The sequence below is a fragment of the Jaculus jaculus genome, chromosome 19 (assembly GCF_020740685.1).
Source record: "Jaculus jaculus isolate mJacJac1 chromosome 19, mJacJac1.mat.Y.cur, whole genome shotgun sequence".
Taxonomy (NCBI): Eukaryota; Metazoa; Chordata; class Mammalia; order Rodentia; family Dipodidae; genus Jaculus; species Jaculus jaculus.
The window spans coordinates 14,649,675-14,668,715 of NC_059120.1; the positions used below are offsets into that span (position 1 = coordinate 14,649,675).

The following is a 19,041-nucleotide window of genomic DNA, read 5'->3' on the forward strand; positions in this document are numbered from 1 at the left end:
AAACGTACTCCTAAGAGCTATAAAACCTGTGCAGAAAAAATAGATGTTTGGCAGATTCTGTGATTATCCAAAGTAGTCAAAAAGTAGTGGATTTATAAAGAAGGCAGTAACTGAAACAAACTGTACATTCTTCACAACTTTTTCTCCCTAAGTGAGCTTACTGAGAAAGGAAAATGTTCTAGAGATCTTGGAAGCTTTCAAGACTGGTGAGATGGAGAGTAATGAATGTATATATGTGTGTGGGTGGGGGTGTGTGTGAAACTTGGAGTTCATGGCCTACAAAGGACAGAAAGTCCTGATAGCAACCTATGGCTCCTATGTTGACATATGAAGAACAACTTCATGAGAGTAATAAAAAATTAGAAAACTAGAGATAAAAGTTAGCTCTTAGAAGCTCTATTTTCCAGTCTTTGACTAACCCAATCAGTGAATTGGGCTCCCTGTCTACACAGAAAAGGAATTTAATCCTCTTGTGAGGGGGTGATTATCATTCACAGCTTCTACAATTTTTACATGTATTTAACAAAAAAAAAAATATTTTAGGAGACAAGAGCAAATGAGCAGAAACAAATTAAAAAAGAAGCCACTGTAACTAGATCTTCGGGAAAGACAGATTATGGGATAATCTCTTGTGGACTTTCATTGATTTCTGTCTGATGACTACTCGTAGGGAGTGATAAATACAATGGAAGATTTGTCTAAGAAACTGGAGTCTATAAAAATAATATCATTATAATTGAAAAGGCATGTATCTAAAATCAAAACTCAAGCAATAAATTTAATCTCACATTAGACAAAGCAAGAATAAGTTTCAAAAATTAAAAGATCAATTAGCCAAGAAAGAAGATAAGCTAATGAGAAAGAAGATGAACAGTACAGAGAACTTTAGTGATACACAGAATAAGAAAACATGGCTAAAATTTGTGTAACTGGAGTTGCACAATGAAAGAACAATATAATCAACAGTAGCAATATTTGAAGAATTCTGAGCAACTGTTTATAAAACTTGATGGAGAGATTAAGTAACAGATTCCAAAAGCATTTCAAATCTAAGTAAATAATTTTAGGACAACCTACCCTAGGCACATAGTAGTAAGATAGTAGTAAGACTGCTAAAAAACCAAAAAGAAATCGTTCTTTTTAAAAAAATATTTATTTATTTATTTAAGAGCAACAGACAGAAAAAGAGGCAGGTAGAGAAAGAGAGAGAATGTGCGCACCAGGGCCTCCAGCCCCTGAAAACTAACTCCAGACGCTTGTGCCCCCTTGTGCATCTGGCTAACATGGGACCTGGGGAATCAAGCCTTGAACCCAGGTCTTTAAACTTCACAGGCAAGCCCTTAACCACTAAGCCATCTCTCCATCCCTGATTTATTTTTATTTTTATTTACTTATTTGAGAGTGACAGACAGAGAGAGAAAGGCAGAGAGAGAATGGGCGCGCCAGGGCCTCCAGCCACTGCAAAGGAACCCCATAAGCATGTGCCCCCTTGTGCATCTGGCTAACATGGGTCCTGGAGAATGGAGCCTTGAACTGGGGCCCTTAGGCTTCACAGGCAAGTGCTTAACTGCTAAGCCATCTCTCCAGCTCCCGAGAAATCATTCTTAAAAGCATAGAAAAAAAAAAGCAATTATTTTCTCAAACCTAAAGCTTACTTTAATAGAGATGATTAATAGGAGCCAGGGGACAATAAATAGTATCTTGAAAGGAATAAAAATGGCAATCTGGAATACTATACCTCATGGAAATGTCCTATAGACAAAGGGAATAATTTTTAGACAAATAAAAAATGGGATAGGATTTGTTACTGGTAGGCCCACATTAAAAGAAATACTTTAGAGTGTTGGCCCAGCAGAAGGTAAATTATCCATGATAAAAATATTGAAATGAGGACTGGAGAGATGGCTTAGCAGTTAAGGTGCTTGCCTGTAAAGCCAAAGGACCTAGGTTCGATTTTCCAGGACCCACTTAAGCCAGATGCACAAGGGGGCGCACGTGTCTGGAGTCTGTGGCAGTGGCTGGAGGCCCTGGTGTGCCCATTCTCTTGCTATATATACCTGTCTCTCCTCAAATAAGTAAAGAAATAAAATATATTTTTTAAATGTTGAAATGTAGGGGAAAAAAGAAAGTAACAAGAAGGGCAAATAGTGGATAAAACTAAATAAATTTTATCAGTTTAAAATAATACTAAATAACAATATCCTATAGGGTCTTATAAATGTCTTCAATAAAAATATATGGGAAAAATATCCCAAAATGTCAGAGAGAGATGAGTGAGACATGTAATAACTTCATGTTTCTTGGAAAGTGGAGAAGAGGTAACTTAGAAAGCCTCTACAGTCATAGATACTTAACTCCAGTCTCTAGTATAGCTACAAAAAAAAAAAAAAAAGAAAGAAAGAAAGAATAAATTTGTAAGAAGAAAAGTGATGTAATAAAGACATCTCACCAGTACAAAGGAGGGAAATAAAGGAGAGAAGAAAGAAATTAGAAATGAGACAAAGACAAGATAATATTAAGATAGAAGATGGAAACACATAATACCAATTATATTAAATTACAGATTAATTAAATAAGTACATGTCTAAAGGCTGAGGAGACAACTCAGTGGATGGAGTACATACCTCACCAGCTTGAGGACTTGAATTCCATCCCCAGTACCAATGTCAATGCCTGTAATCTCAGTGCTAAGCCGGCAGATCTCTAGAGCTCACTGGCTAGCTAGTTTATGTTAATTGATGAGTTCCAGGCCAATGAGAGACCCTGTCTCAAAACAAGGTGGGCTGTGAGCTTGAGGACAATAACTGAGAGTCTCCACTGGCCTCCACATTCACATCCACAGACATGCAACACATGTGTATAAACACACATTAACACATGCATGCACACCTCACACACACACACACTATATATATATATATATGTATGTATGTATACACACACACACATATACACATACATATATGTATATATGTTTTTTCTTTAATTCTACTCGTGTGTGTAATGTATGCAAGTGTTTGTGTCTGTGTGTGGGTGTGTGCACAGATATTCATGTGTATAGTCCAGAGAAGGCTGCAGGCATCCTCTAGTGCTCTTCTTCTTTGTTTCCTTGAGACAGAGTCTCTCACTTAGACTGGAGTTCACCAGGTTTTGGTTAGGTTGACTGACCAATGAGCTTGTGATTCTCCTGACTCTGCCCCTTTCAGTGCCGGACTTGCAGGTGGGTGCTGCCACACCCAGCTTTTTACACAAGTGCTGGGATATTGAACTCAGGTTGTCACGCTTGTGCAGAAAGCATGCTTACTAACCCACCTCTCTGTTCCAAAGCACACATCTTAATTACAGACACAGATGCACTTTGTCTTTAACATATATTATGTGAAAACATACAAATTGACATTTATAGAACCAGTTACAGGGATAGCTTCATGTCTGGTGATATCAGATTTGCAGCTTGAAATAAACCAGGGTAGGAATCGTTACACCATGGGAATTCTTCCCTCTCGCACAGAAGGATTTTATAAAGGGATTGAGCGAAACTTTCTTGGGTGATAACCATCAAAAGGGAGAGCTAAATCCTTAACGAGGATGCCAGCAATAGCGGTGAGGAATGTTCATAGAGTTACTACTCTCTGTCAGGCATTGCACAAAACACTTGCCATTGTTAATTTATTGAATCATTTCAGCCCCCAAATGAGATAACCACTTTTGCAATCATCATTAACAATGATAAAAGTATACACAAAACATGTATAGTAAAACTGACGAGTTTAATCATTTGAAAGCATATTACTAAGCTACATTAGCACATTTATGTTCTCATGCAGCCATCACTTTCTATCTCCAGAACCTTGTCATGGTCCCAAAGAGAAGGTCTATATGCATGGAAGGTAATTCCCACTGCATTCCCACCACTGGGTATGTACACTATGATTTCGGCCTGTATATTTGTCTACTCTTGATTCCTCAAATGAGTAGAATCATGTGGTGTTTATCTTCTTGTATCTGGCTTAACTTTTTTATAGATTTCAAAGGCTCATTTCTGCACATATGAGAACTTCACTTCTTCTTAAGGCTGGATAATAAACCATTGTATGGACATACATAGTCATTCATCTGTTGGCTAGTATTAGAGTTGCCTCCACATTTGAGCTTTTGTGAATATAGTGCTTCTATGAATATTAGTGTACAAATATCCCTTTGAATCTCTGTTTTTAATTCTTTTGGGTACATGCAAAGAACTAGAACTGCTGGATGATATGGCAATTCCTCTTACTTTTTTTTTTTTTTTTTTTGAGGTAGGGTCTCAAGCTATTCCAGGCTGACATGGAAGTCACTCTGTAGCTCCAAGCTGGCCTCAAACTCAGAGCAATCCTTTTACCTATACATGCTGAGATTAAAGGCATGTGCCACCATGCCCAACCTTCCACTTATTATTTTTCTTGAAGAACCACAGTGCCAGTTTCTACGCTGGCTGCAGCATTTCGTATTACAGGTTGTGCACAGGGCTTTAATTTTTCACATATTCTTTGTAAACACTTTTTTGTATTTACTTTTAAAAATAACAACCCTTTTAATGAATACATATCCTATGGTATTTTCTAGTACTAACAATCACTTTTCTAGACACCAAAGTGGGTGTCCAACAATTGAAACTAATTATGAGATTACCCAGAATTAGCATCAAGTCCCACAGGTTGGTCGGTTCAACACCACACTTCCCACTTTGGATGCCAAATGCAAGTTGCAGTCTGTCTTTTTGGCCAACTAACTATAATTGGGTAGTAATCACAACTCTGTCCTCTAGTTTGACAGTTTGATATAATGGCTCACAGAACCCAGGGAACATGTCGCTTATATATGTATATTTTTTTGTTTGCTATAAGGGATGCAATTCAGGAACAGAAGCTGAAAGAGATGCATGGGCAAGGCACAGGAATGGTGCAGAGCCCCCATGCTCTTCCCTCGCACACTCTCTGTGCAAGAGGATATCCCTCAAGCTCTCTGATACTCGTCATTTAAGTTCTATGGAAGCTCAGTCTTCAGAATGGGTTAGGGTATTCTCCTCTTCAGAGATCAGGTAGATGGAGCTAAAAGTTCCAGCTCTAATCCGTTGATATTTCTGGCATTCTACTTCATCCTGAAGATACTTAAGACACTGTGAGCGGGAGAGATGGCTCAGTGGTTAAAGGCGCTTGTTGGCAAACCCTGACATGCCCAAGGTTCAATTTCCCAGTATCCATATAAGGCCAGATGCACCAAGTGCGCATGCATCTGTAGTCTGTTTTCAGTGGCAAGAGGCTCTGGTACACCCATACTCATTCTCTGTCTGCCTCTCTCTTCAATAAATAAATGTGTTTTTATAAAAGATCCACCCCCTGAACTTGGAGTACTATCTTATAATTCTAGGAAGGGAGGTGGAGACAGTAGGATTATCATTAGTTGAAGACCAGCCTGGGCTACATGAATTCCTGGCCATCCTGGATTACAAAACAGTACCGGTCTCAAAAAGTTTTTTTTTTTTTTAAATCATATTCTCACCATAAATAACCTCATTTGCACAAACTCACAACATAATGTAAGCCTTTTACCAAAGGTGATTTATTGTACGTAAAAAGACACTCTTTTCGTTCGTGTAATTCCAATGAGTTTAGATATCCTGTGATGGGAACTGGGGACAAATACCACAATATATTTTTGTATTACCCAGAGAAGCACTACTTCATTACAGCTTTGACTTACATTTTCCTAACTAACATTTCCCTAGCAATCTTGAGCATCTTTTCATTCATTGGCCATTTGTCTATCTTCCTTGGAAAAATGTTCTTTCAAGTTATTTGCCTATTAAAAAGTAGATTGTTTTATGTCATTGAACTATCACATCTTAACTACTTTTGTATATGAATCCTCTATGAAATATATAAATTGTAAGCATATCCAGTTCTAGGAATTGTTTCTTCATTTTTTTTTCTAAAATACTTATTTATGGGGAAAGGGGGGGGGATGAATGAGTGTGCCAGGGCCTGTACTACTGCAAACAAACTGCAGATACATGAGCCACTTTGATGGCTTTGATATCTTTGTTTGGAATCATTTGACCGTAGATGTAAGATTTTTTTCTTCTGTATTATGTCCCCATTTTGTTGAAAGAGGAAATAGTCTCTATAATCCTTTTGTAGGTATGCAACAGACATGTATTTTTAAATTTTTATTTATTTGCACTTGTGTGTGTGTGTGTGTGTGTGTGCGCGTGCCTCTTGCTGCTGTGAATACCAGATGCTTGCACCACTTTTTGCATCCGGCTTATGTGGGTGTCTGGGGAATTGAACTCAGGCTGACAGGCTTTGCAAATAAGCACAATAAACCATGGAGCCATATTTCCAGCCCCCAAATATTTTTAATAATGTAAGTATCCATGGTCAGAATGCCAGAGGATTTCCTATGGGATGAAAGCACAGGATAACAAAGAAGAGGAAAAAAATTAACTCAGAATGACTTAAAGCACCTTTTTTTTTTTAATTACACATAGGTTAAGTGTAATTTGCTGTAGCATAAAGGTATATTTATAATAGATGAACAAGCTTTTCTATGTAGCAAGAGGTTTAATATTTTTTTCTTTTACTATTGAATTGACATTTCCTTGACAACAAGGAAAGACTGAATTGTCTGAGCTTATATTAAGTGGCAAGATTCCCCCTCCTACAGGATGTTGCTTTAAGGATTGGTAAAATAAATTCTTTTAAGTCTAGCATTAAATTTTAGAACAATGAAAGAAAATTAATGAATACTGTGAAGATGTGTATTTTCCACAAAGCAGAAATATAAAGTTTTTATAATTTAAAACAGCAGCAATTTCAAAAAGATTTGCTGAATTATAATTTTACACAATATATATACACACACAGAGTATCATTCCAGATGATCATGAAGTTTTAAACAGTATATCACAATCCCCAATTTCTAAACCAAACCTAACGTAGGGTGTACTTGGCCTAATATATTTTTTACAACAATTTTATGAGACAGGCACTTTAACCAAGTAAGCCACAAAGCCAATTTTTTACAACAATTTAAAAATATAAAACAAAAACCAAATTCTCTCGTGCATATGCACAGGTTACAACATGCTGGCTGTGGTTTCATATGCACAAAGAGAATTTTAAAATAAAACAAGGGTGTTTACATAAATAATTGTTTTACTTGTTATTAAGTATGTGACCAGACAAATTAAAATAAGTATTAACAATCACAACATATCTTGATGTAACCAGTACATACACTCTTCATAACAAAGATGAAAAAAATAAAAAATAAAATATTGTATGAAAGCCACAAGCACCTTGTTTTTAGAAAGAGCACCAAGCAAGACAAAAAAGGCACAACGTAAGAGGTAGTATACCACCGGCTAGGATGTATATGCCCACTGGGGACCGGAATACAGCTACGTGTTTGGGAAAACAAGACATATCAAACTGTGGCTTGCAATTTTTAGACAGAAACATTGCACCCTTGGGAGCATTAGCCAGCCGTGCTCCACAGTGCCCTGCTTCTCCAGCTGTCTTAATGGGTACTTCACTCTTAGTCCAAAAAATACAGGGCATACCCTGAAGAATTCCAAGTGTGCACATTTTCAGTTCAAGGACATTCTTTAAGAAAACCCTCACATCAGCAAACATTTTTAAGGAATTCAAAATACATCATCGATCATAGTTCTGTGAAAATGCCTTTTCCCCTTCTTAGGAGGAAGTCTTTTCTGCCTGAGATTCTTTAAGTTTAGCAGGTTCCTTTATTCCATGCATCTCCTCTTTCTGTCCTCATTTCCCCTCTGCAGCAATCGCATTTGGGTGAGCCTCTAGAGAAAGCAGACGGGACTGCTTTCGAGGTAATGCTTCCGTTCAGTTTGGAGATGCGGAAGTTTTTGAACTTCAGTCACTGGAAGCTGATGAGGATCCTGGGTGTGAAAAAGGAAAGTCGCCTTATGCCAGTTGCCATCTTGAATCTGCAAAACAGGAAGAAAAGGCTTTCATAGGTAACTGCTTCTTCAGTAGTCATTTTCAACAAGTAATCCCCTTCACAGACATTGTAGCCTTGTTCCAAGATTTAGAGAGAATGAAGCTAGGTGTGTGGTGTACGCCAGTAATCCTAGCAGCTGAGGCAGGGGGAGCATGAGAGGGAAGACAATTTGGGAATATGGTGAGACCTCTTGCAAAAAAACAAAAAAATCATTTAGGACAATACAAGTAAGTGGTGGCAATTAATATTGATCCATAACTGGAAGGCTAGGCTCTTTCTTTTCCTTCCTCCCTCCCTTCTTTCCTCCTTCCCTCCCTCTTTCCCTTCTTCTCTCTTGTCCCTCCCTCCCAATCTCCTTCTCTTCCTCCCTTCCTCTCTCTTGTTCCTCCTCCTTCCTTTTTTCTTCTCTTCCTCTTTTCCCTCCCTCCTTCCTTCTTTCCTTCATTTCCTCCTTTCTTCTTCTTCTTCTTCTTCTTTTTTTTGAGATAGGGTCTCACTGTAGCCCAGGATGACTGGAACTCACTCTATAGTCCCAGGCTTAGCTCAGTTCAAACTCATGGCAATCCTCCTACCTCTGCCTCCTGAGTGCTTTCTTTTCCTCTCTCTCCCTCCTTTCCCCCTTCCCTCCCTCCCTCCCTTCCTTCCTTTCTTTCCTTTTCTTTCTTTTTGTATGAGGGGTTAAACCTAGGGCATTACATTTGCTGGGTAAGCACCCTACCACTAACCTACATCTCCAGCCCTTTTTTATTCTTACTATTTTCTTTTGAGATAAGGTCTAAGTTGCCCAGGTTGATCTTGAACTCACTTTATAGTGTAGGCACACTCTGATCACGTGACCCTCGTCTCAGCCACAGCCGGCACTACCAGGCTCTTTGTGGTGGCAGTGTGCTTTGGGTTTTCACTTCTCTCCTTCGACTGTTCACGGGTCACTTATGTGTTCTAATGTGAGCTGTATCCTTTGTTCTGTGTTCCTGGATCTGTGACTGATTCTTCAAGGTGGACATTTTTTCTTTCTTTCTTTTTTTTTTCTTTCAGGGTGGATATTTTTATTGGGTGAAAGGGGATTCAGTGTTACAATCTTTGTTCTTTTGGTAGAAAATAACTAGAATTGCCTCTGTGAGAAGTAGTTAAATGATAATTATGGTGAATTATTTTTTGGGTTTCTTTCTCTCTGTCCCATTCTGTGGCTCTTCCTTTACATGGCTTCTCACCTTCCTCTTTTTCTTCCAGGCCTTTCTGTTTTTCATACTACTGTATCTGTTATTTCTTTTTAAAATATTTTATTTTATTTATTTATTTGTGAGAGAGCAGTGGGGGGAGAATATGGGTAGACCAGGGCATCTAGCCACTGCAAATGGACTCCAGATGCATATGCCACCAAGTGCATCTGGCTTATGTGGGTACTGGGGAATTGAACCTGGTTCCTTAGGCTTTGTAGGCAAGTGCCTTAATGGCTAAATCATGTCTCCAGCCCTGCATCTGTTATTTCTGATAAATGCCATGGAACCAAAACACATTATAAAGTGCTCTATTTTAAAGACTCAAGACAAAATAGAAAAACATAAGCGTTGTGGAGTTTTTTATTCAGACATTTTACTTGATCACAATATTGTCACAGTAAAACATTTAAAAATTATTTATGCTATAATTTTTATGTTAAAGCTAAGGCTACTAAAGGTCGTTGAGAAGCAGTTTGTCTAGTTGTCATAAATTGGTGTGATAGTGAACTAGAATCTAGACTGCTAGGTTATTCATTAAGACTTCAACACTTCTCATTGAACATGAAGAACATTCAGCATAGTTGAATGAGCTGTACCTTTCAATTTTCTTACTTTGCTTGGAAAATATGAAGGTGGATAAATTAGTTCTGGCCTCTAAACTAAGCAGCTTATAAATCTTGTTGGGGAAATACGGAAATACAAAATTTAAATAACCACAATGGAAAAACATATATGATATATATGTCTATACCTGATGCAGACAATGATACTGAAATACTTCTTTTTTTTAACTATTTAAAATTTTTTTCTTTTGTTCATTTTTATTTATTTGAGAGTGACAGAGAGAGAGAGAAGGAGGCAGCACCTAACCATTGAGCTGTCTCTCCAGCCCTGAAATACTCATCTCTAATTAAGCAGGGAGTGTTTTATGAAATATTCAAAGTTTAGATAGGTCTTTAAGTGCGCCTAAAATTTTCACTTGAAAAGAGAAGTACAAAAAGGCATTTCAGAGAAAGACATGTAAAAAAACAGAAATAAGCAACTGGCACAACAAAAGTTAATAGCCATAAATAAGTGATTAATCATGAAAAAATACATGATGTCAGACACATTAAAATTTAACAACCTTGTGTATTTGCAGTTTGTAATTAAAGTCTTACACTCATAATTTCCAGTTAAGTCCTATTGAACAATTCTAAAAGTGCCATTCTCTTACCTTGCAGTCATCTGAAAGTATTTTAGGTTCAAGTAGAGTGTTTTCTTCAAACATCTGACCATTCCATCCTTTGAAACTAATGGACGATCCTGGACCACTTGTCCACCTTGGGGTGTTTAGACAGTGAATGGTGATAATATGGGTGGCTTCTGAGCTCAGTAAATGAAGGAAGTTCATTTGGACTTTCCCAACTCCAAACTCCAACTGATATTATGGAAACAATATTCAGGTTATAAGATATGGAAATTTGGAAACTTCTAGTTTGGGGCAGCTTCAGGAAAGGCAGCCTAAGAAAGTTACAACTTTTTTTTTTGGTTTTTTGCTATTTTTGATTTAAGTGCTCAACAGTGGTGTGCTGGTAAACACTGAGCTGTGGGCTCTTGAGGGAGAGGTATTTTCTGATTCATGGCATTTTCTGATTTCCATAGTGGAGGAGATGCTGTTCTCAGAGCACCAGGGCACAGCCACTGGACACTGACTTGATGAAAGATGTTAACTAACAACATTTCCTCCTGAGCCTGTATAAGCTGGCTGCAGCATGCAATCAGGCTATTACAAAATAAAAAGGAGACAATTTTAATAATGCTACTGAAAATACAGTAGTAATTTGTCTTAGGTTGATGCATTAATACATTTCATAAAAATCTGAACTTCTGTTTGTCTTCCATTAAGATTATTTTTATATGACCCTCCCAAGATAAGTTACAAACTTGCAATAACAACTTGGTTGAGTAATTTTAATTATGAGAACCTCTAAGGACAAAGACAAAATCTTATGCTTTGTGTTGCCAAATCCTAAAATAGTTCCAAACAGTGAGTCATCAATACATGTTTACTGAATGAATACATCAGCAAACTTTAATTAATATAATGAACAATATATGGAAGGGGATTTAAAAGGTCTATTCCTATATTTCCGCACTTGGATAGGGAGGTACATGTTTCTATAGCACCACATGTCACCACACCACCACCACCGTCATCCTCTTAGTATTGTTCAACTAGGGTGTGGACATAATGTGAGTAGAAGCAGTTCCTCCTGAGGAATTTGTATTAATCTCCAAATTTAAAATTAGAAAATATCAGTCATGAGGTAATGGGGGATGAAAAAAATAACAGAAACAAAAAACTCTAATGGGCTAGGGATATAGTTCAGTAGTTGGGTGCTTTCTTAGCATGCCAGAGTTTTGAACCCCAGTAACATGAGAAATAGCAATGGCAACAGGAAAAGAAAAGCAACAACAAAACCTCAAAAGAAAAAGGGAGGGAATCTCCCAGGAAAAGAGAAAATGCAAAATAAGGGCATAGGGCCCAAAACATGGAAGGGTACTGCTCAGGAGCATTAGAGTTTCAGTAACTCCGTTTCTTTGTCTTATGATGAGAATCACATACATATGAAATGCTAACCTTTCTGAGCCCGAGCCTCTTTGTTGGTAAAGTGGGGTGTAACATTCAGCTGACAAGTTTGTTATTAAGATTCGAAGTGATAAAGGGAATTTATCCCACCCCATGCTCTGGTGGCTTGCAGCTCATTCTGTCGGTAGCACTCGGACATAAGCCCCTGGTTCTAAGTCTTTCCATGAGCAGTCTTTGGGATGGTTGAGGGCGTGGACAAGGCGAATAGAAGACAGCAAGGTGTGGTAGGCTCACACCTTTCAACCCAGAATTTGGGAGGCTGAGGTTGAGGAGTTGCCATGCGTTTGAAGTCGGCCTGCTATAGAATGAGTTCCAAGTCACCCTGGGCGAGAGTGAGCTCCTGCCTCACTGCCTGTTCCCCATTCCACACACAAGGATTCATGGAAGAACTGATTCAGTCATAGAAACCCCAGAGGTGCTGCTCCCTAAGTGCTCCTGTCTCCTTTACACAGTATCGCCCTTCACCCCAGGCCCTCTTTGGTCTACACTATTTGAACAAAAGCCCTGGACACCTTTTGGGGCGGTGAGGATGAGGATATGGATATATATTTTGAAGGGAGGACTATCAAACTGCTCTTTGTTTAGACACGTGATTTCCCTAGGGCGCAGTGACAACTTCCCAGTGAGAAGTCCTGGTGAATGGAGGGGAGGGCAGTTCGACCAGAGGTAGCTCAGGACGCCTCCTTGTAGTTGCTGCTGCTGCGTGATGGACAGAACACATGGCAGGCACATGTATTGGTTCTTTGCCAATGAGAAACAAATCCTTGGTAAGATACCAAGCTGTTTTAATCAGAAAAAGACAGCTATGAAATTTTGATTTCAACATGTTGTAACATATAAATAGAGCTAGGCCTTAGGGTTTGTTTGTTTGTTTTTTTAATACTTGTAACACCATTGTACGTAACTAGTTTGCATTTATTCTAAATAGTGGATTTATAGAATTACATGTGAAGGTATTAAATAGTGTTCACTGAATGTCTGAGGGAGGCCATTATGTACTCAATCACCAAAAATAGCAAACTTTTGTTGCAAAGTTCTTCTTCTGATGATGATATGATTTTTCAGTAAAACTGTAGGTGACAAGTTACTGATTATGACCAGGGCAGCTGTTTGGAGATTCTATAATGTATGTGCACATATAGGAGTCTAACATATGCTATGTGATTTTAAAGGAATTTAAGAAACAAGATTAGTCAAGCCGAGCCAGCCATAAAAACACACAACAAAATGCCAGGGTTTACATTTTAGCAAGATAGACTGGTTTCTCATTTGTGATAGAGAATGAAAGGGACTTTGGTTCCATTCTTTCTTTTAAAAACATGTTTTTGCCAGGCGTGGTGACGCACGCCTTTAATCCCAGCACTCAGGAGGCAGAGGTAGGAGGATTGCCGTGAGTTCAAGGCCACCCAGAGACTACATAGTTTATTCCAGGTCAGCCTGGGCCAGAGTGAGACCCTACCTTGAAAAAAAAAAGTTTTTATTTATTTCCAAGAAGAGAGAGAGGGAAAGGAAGAGAGTGAGAGAGGAAATGGTGGGCACATCAGGGCCTCTTACCACTGCAAATAAACTCCAGCTACATATGCCATTTTGTAGGTTTGTCTTTATGTGGGTACTGTTGAATGAAACCTGTGCCATTAGGCTTTGCAAGCATCTTTAACTACTAAGCCATTTTTCAAACCCCTGGTTCTATTCTTAAACTACATAACTATTGAAAGGGATGGGATTTCAAATAAATTATTTATGGGTATTGTGCAACACATCAACATATATTCTGAAGTTCAAAACTTACATTTGTCACAGAAATAGGAGATAAACATGTCTGGCCCCCAGCACTAAAGTTGCAGAAAACTTCAATGGCATCTGAAGAGCATCCAAGATTTGGATCAATCCAGTATTTTCCTATTAATTTATAATAAAACACAAAGTTATTTAAATCTCATGCTAAACTATATGCACATATATATGCATATATGCTATGCTTTTATACATATATTTTCACATACCTATCAATTTGATATTTATTTATTTATTTATTTAAGAGAGAGAGGGAGAGAGACAGACAGATAGACAGAGACAGATGAAGAGAGTATGGGAATGCCAGGGCCTTAAGCCACTGCAAATGAATTCCTGATGCATGCACCACCTTGTGCCTCTGGCTTAACAGCCAAGCCATCACTCCAGCCACCTACTTATCAATTTAAAGGCATTTTCTAAACTTAATCAGAATAATAGAAATAACTGAATTTCTTGCTTCCTACTACAGATAAGTCAGCTCAAAGAGAATTGTCTCAAGTTCCACAATTAGACAAGTTATAGTTAATAAAGTTATCTGTATATATTTTTGTTGCATATAGTCACAGAGTTTAAAATGAAAGTTTTGTTTAAAATAGAAATAGTTTGAATCTTTGAGGCAAAATCTCTCAATGGACAATACTGATGATTAAGACAATTTTACTTTATTTTCAGAAAGAAAAATGCACAGCTAAACAGTCAGGATTTTTGTGTTTTTCCCTTCAGATTTGTCAATGGGCAAAACTGATGCACATATAGCTGGTAAAGACTTGTCAATCTATGCCTCTACTGAGTGCTCAGAAGGGGATATTCAGCTGAAAAACATTGTACTAGCCCCTTGATTCCAGAATGACAAATGCAGAATATTCATATAGTATCTCACACCAAATACAAAGCACAGGAAATTTTAAATTATGTAGCTCTTATTTCTTATATTAACGAGGAAAGCCAATCAAATAATTATTATCAAATGTCAATTTCTCTAATAGGTTGAGGTCATTTTTCCATTCCACTTTTACCCCAAAATAACGATTTCTCTACATTATCCAATTTTCCCCTGACTTCCAAACATTCTTAAATACCATCCCCCTATCATTCCAACAGTCCTGAAAATGTATACTTGCTAAACTCAGAGTTCAAAGGTTAGGGACTATATTCTATGACAGTTGTTTTCAAATTCTTAGGAGTATAAACCATCTGTCAAAACACACAAGCTGGGCCTCACCCCCCGAGCTGATGATTCGTTAAGTCTTGGGTGGGGCTGGAGAATCTGCCTCTCAAACAAGGTCTAATTCTAGTCCAGACAGCACATCTGGAGAACCACTCATCTCTTAAAATATGGAAAGGGTGAAGGACATCCACCCATGTTAGACTCCTTTCCTTAGCGTTTTGAACATCTTATGAAGGGTGTAGAAATTACAGCTGCATTTTTCACTAGCATCTCACACAGGTTTCTGGTTTTATCTAAGGAAATAAACACATATCTTTACTCACTCTCTCTTCCCCTTTAAGAAATACTTTCCTAATACTGTGTGAGTTTTTCTTAAATTTTATTTGTTTGAGAGATAGAGATAGATAGATAGATAGATAGATAGATAGATAGATAGATAGATAGATAGGGAATTGGCAGGCCTCCAGCCACTGCAGTTAGACTCCAGACTCATGCACTACCTTGTGTGCATGTATCACCTTGTGCATCTGGCTTATGTGGGTTCTGGGAATCGAACCTGGGTCTTTAGAGTTTGCAGGCAAGCACCTTAACCACTAAGTCATCTCTCTAGACTCCCCCCTTTTGTCCAAGGTAGGGTCTTGCTATAGCTCAGGCTGACATGGAATTCACTATTGTACTCTCAGGGTGGCCTCAACCTCACAGCAACCCTCTTACCTCTGCCTCCCATGTGCTGGTGTGCTGGGATTAAAGGTGTGCACCACCACCCACACCTGGCTTGTTTTTTTTTTTTTTTTTTTTTTGAGGTAGGGTCTCACTCTAGTCCAAGCTGACCTGGAATTTACTATGTAGTCTCAGGGAGACCTCGAGCTCACAGCAATCCTCCTACCTCTGCCTCTCAAGTGCTGGGATTAAAGGCGTGTGCCACCATGCCTCGCACCAGACCCCCTTTTGATGAAAAGGGCTCCATTAAGCAAACCCTCCTTCTATGTGGTGGAATGCTTTGAGTTCAGATATTATGTTGTACAATGGTAATTTCTTTAAGGGCATCTTATATCATAATAGATCTTGTGTGAGCCTAAGTGTTCTAACTCAAAATCAGCCCTCTCCTGAGGACAGTGCTTCCCATACAGTCCTTTTAATCAAGATCTTCCTCAAGTGGCCTCATTGTGCTGGAGGTCAGGAGTCCTTTTAGTCACTCTAGACCAGTCCCTTAAAAACTTTCTCCCTAGAAATGTCCCATGTTGAAATTGTTATTATCGTTCTTGTTGTCCTGCCTTTCTTCAGACAACCACTTGAGCATTTCTCTTTGCAGACTTTAGCTTCTGGCTTGCTGTCACTTTCAGAAATATCTATGGTTACATTTTCTTTCTTCGTGGCTTTAGGCCAACATGAATGCTACTCCTAATATTTCGATCCCTCAGTTCCTTGCATACAACTCTCCACTGCTCCCTTACCTGCCTATTCTTGGCCCTTCAGTTTTCCCTATCTCCATGCCTCACTTTAACCAATACCCTCCCAAGGCCATATCCTAGCCCCTCAATAATTTCACTTTTCTTCTTCCAGCTCATGCCTCCTAGTGTTTTTGATAGAATACTTTCTTGAGGCCACCAAGATCCACTACCCATTGATACGATCAGTTTCACATTCCTAGCATACACTTCCTTTTTCAGAAGCCCTGCTTAAAGTTCTTATTCCTTCACTGAATGTAAGGATTTTTCCCCCCTTGTGCATGTGTGCATGGTTTGGTGTGGCACTTGCCTATAGTGTTAGAGCAGAATGTCTGGTGTCTTGCTTCTTGCTCTTTTTACGTATGTCTTTAACCTCCCTTGCCATGTCTCAATTCATTGTACCTGTCTTATAAAGTCCAAGTCCTACATAAATTCAATTTATAATTAATTTGTAGAAACAAAATCATACTGCCTGGACTCACTGTAAATTCAAGTACGTGTGTAATAGATACATTTGACAACAATCTTTCTGCTTCTCTCAAGCTTCTCTCTGTTCTTTTTTTAGGTATACCTATTTTCCATTTTTTCTCCTTCTGACACTGAGGACAGAGCCCAGAGCACTGCACAGCACTCTACCACTGAGCTACCTCCTCCTCAGCCCCTCTTCTTGACTGACAACTTCCAATTCCTTTGCAGCAACGGAAGCAATCTGAGGTGAATTGACATTTTCTCCACAGCCTCTTCTCTCTGCCTAGTTCTCTGTTCTTGCATGCATATATTCTGCCTTCTTTCTTATAATGAATGAACTGTTCCTGTCTAAGATTTCTATGTCAATTATGCCTTCAAATTTAACTTCCACCTCTCCCATTCTCACTTCTAAGGCTGCTTCTCTTGTGTACTGTTTCTACCAGTTATCATTCATGATGTTCTGATATCTGGCTATTACTGATTGTGTACTGGGGGCCATGAAATTAACTGCGGAAATAACTTGAGCCTGAGGACACAGTTATCATTCACTGGAGATTTTTGTTTGTTTCTTCCAGATAAGTGGGGGTGCTTGCAGTTTGGTGCTGTTTTATTCCAAGTTCAATGTTTAAATTTTCTGAGCTATCCAGATGATGCAAAGTGAGGTTACCATCTGAATATATGAATACTGTCTTGTATGTCATCATTATTTCTAAACTACACCCCTTAAAAAGTCCAAGTCTCCACCTAGACTAGGCCACAGATCCTAACTTTTGACTCTGAGCCTACCAAACTCACCAACAGCACTGCTGAGCTTCTCAATGTGCTCAGAGTAAAAGCTGCCTCAAATAGCTAGCTCAACTCTTTGTGGCATTCAAGATATTAGCTTGAACTTTCTTCATTTCTTTGTTAGCAATTTTATGCTTTCAAGTTAAAAATTAATACTGAGGTAATTTGAATTACTTATATGATTACTGGGAGTGGAACATCCCTCAATGCATCATTGTTTTTCTTAAAATCTGATGAAGTTTTTAACCACTACCGTTTTTCCAGAATGTTCTTGGTGATGTAACCAATGATTTCTGAATTGTAAAATCCAATAGCCTTGCTCAGTCTCCACTTTGCTTGACACTGACTCAGTTAATATATTGTTTCTGCATACATTTTTTCCAGGACTCCTTGGTCATCTAGTTTTCCTCCTATTTGTTTCAATTATTAGTTTTCTTTGCTCGTTCTTCTTCATTTCCATGACCTGTGAACTTTAGGCAGCCCCAATGCAGGTTTTAGATCTCTTCTCTTCCTTGACCTACTATCCAAGTAATCTTAATTGGTGAGAGCATTACATGCTGCTTAAATGCAAATTATTTCATAAATTTCACCCCTAGTAAGAAACTCTGTTTTGACCAGTTACTGCAACAGGCAGGTCTCTACTGGACAGTCTTCCTGGAACACCTATAGTCATCTCAAACTAAGTATTTCCAAAATAAAACTTTTGATCTGTTGTCCAAATCTACTTTTCCTGAAGTCTTCTCCATTTCTCCTAATAGCAACTCCTCTTGTCTATACTTCCAAACCTTAGAGGCCTCTTTACCCTTTGATTCTTCTTAGAACTCTTATTGTGTCTATCAACAAAAACTTTTGGCTGTACTGAAAAGCATATCTATATTCTCATTTCGTTTGATTTTCCCTGTTGTCAATTCAAGTCTCATCCATGATCATCTCTCTAGAATTATTCAAATAGCCTTCTCAGTACTGTCCTGGTGTCTTCCCATATCCTCATTATACTATTATACGGACATGGTGGAGAGTTATATGTACATTTTGGTTTCTTAAGGTAGGGTCTCACTCTAGCTGAACTGGAATTAATTAGGGTCTCAGGGTGGCCTTGAACTTTAAAAAAATTTTTTTTATTTATTTACAGGGAGAGAGAGAGAGACAGAGGGAGAGAGAGAATGGGCGCACCAGGGCCTCCAGCCACTGCTAATGAACTCCAGACATGTGCACCCCCTTGTGCATCTGGCTAACGTGGGTCCTGGGGAATTGAGCCTCGGACCAGGGTCCTTAGGCTTCACAGGCAAGCGCTTAACTGCTAAGCCATCTCTCTCTAGCCCCAGCCATCTCTCCCGCCCCTGGCCTTGAACTTATGGTGGTCCTCCTACCTTTGACTCCCAAGTACTGGGATTAAAGGTATGCATCACCATACCCAGCTCAGAGTAATATTCTTAAAATCCAAAATTATAAAAACTACTTCAGTTTTCATGTCAACCTCAGACAGGAAATGTTCATAGAATTAAACTATTT

At 38.6% G+C, this 19,041-nt stretch overlaps 1 protein-coding gene across 2 annotated transcripts in view; it reads right to left on the reverse strand.

Annotated features, from left to right (window-relative positions):
* Positions 1 to 6,785: 6,785 nt before the first annotated feature.
* Col24a1 (collagen type XXIV alpha 1 chain) overlaps positions 6,786 to 19,041 on the reverse strand; it is a 298,351-nt gene continuing 286,095 nt past the window's right edge. Inside the window, exons 58-60 of one of the 2 annotated variants that reach the window (XM_045137918.1) lie at positions 13,655 to 13,764; positions 10,450 to 10,653; positions 6,786 to 7,999 (exon numbers count right to left, since the gene is read on the reverse strand). In XM_045137918.1, the coding sequence (XP_044993853.1) occupies positions 7,853 to 7,999; positions 10,450 to 10,653; positions 13,655 to 13,764 (461 nt within the window). In that variant the 3' untranslated portion in view covers positions 6,786 to 7,852. The remainder of the gene's footprint in view (positions 8,000 to 10,449; positions 10,654 to 13,654; positions 13,765 to 19,041) is intronic. The other variant, XM_045137919.1, reaches the window with a different exon arrangement.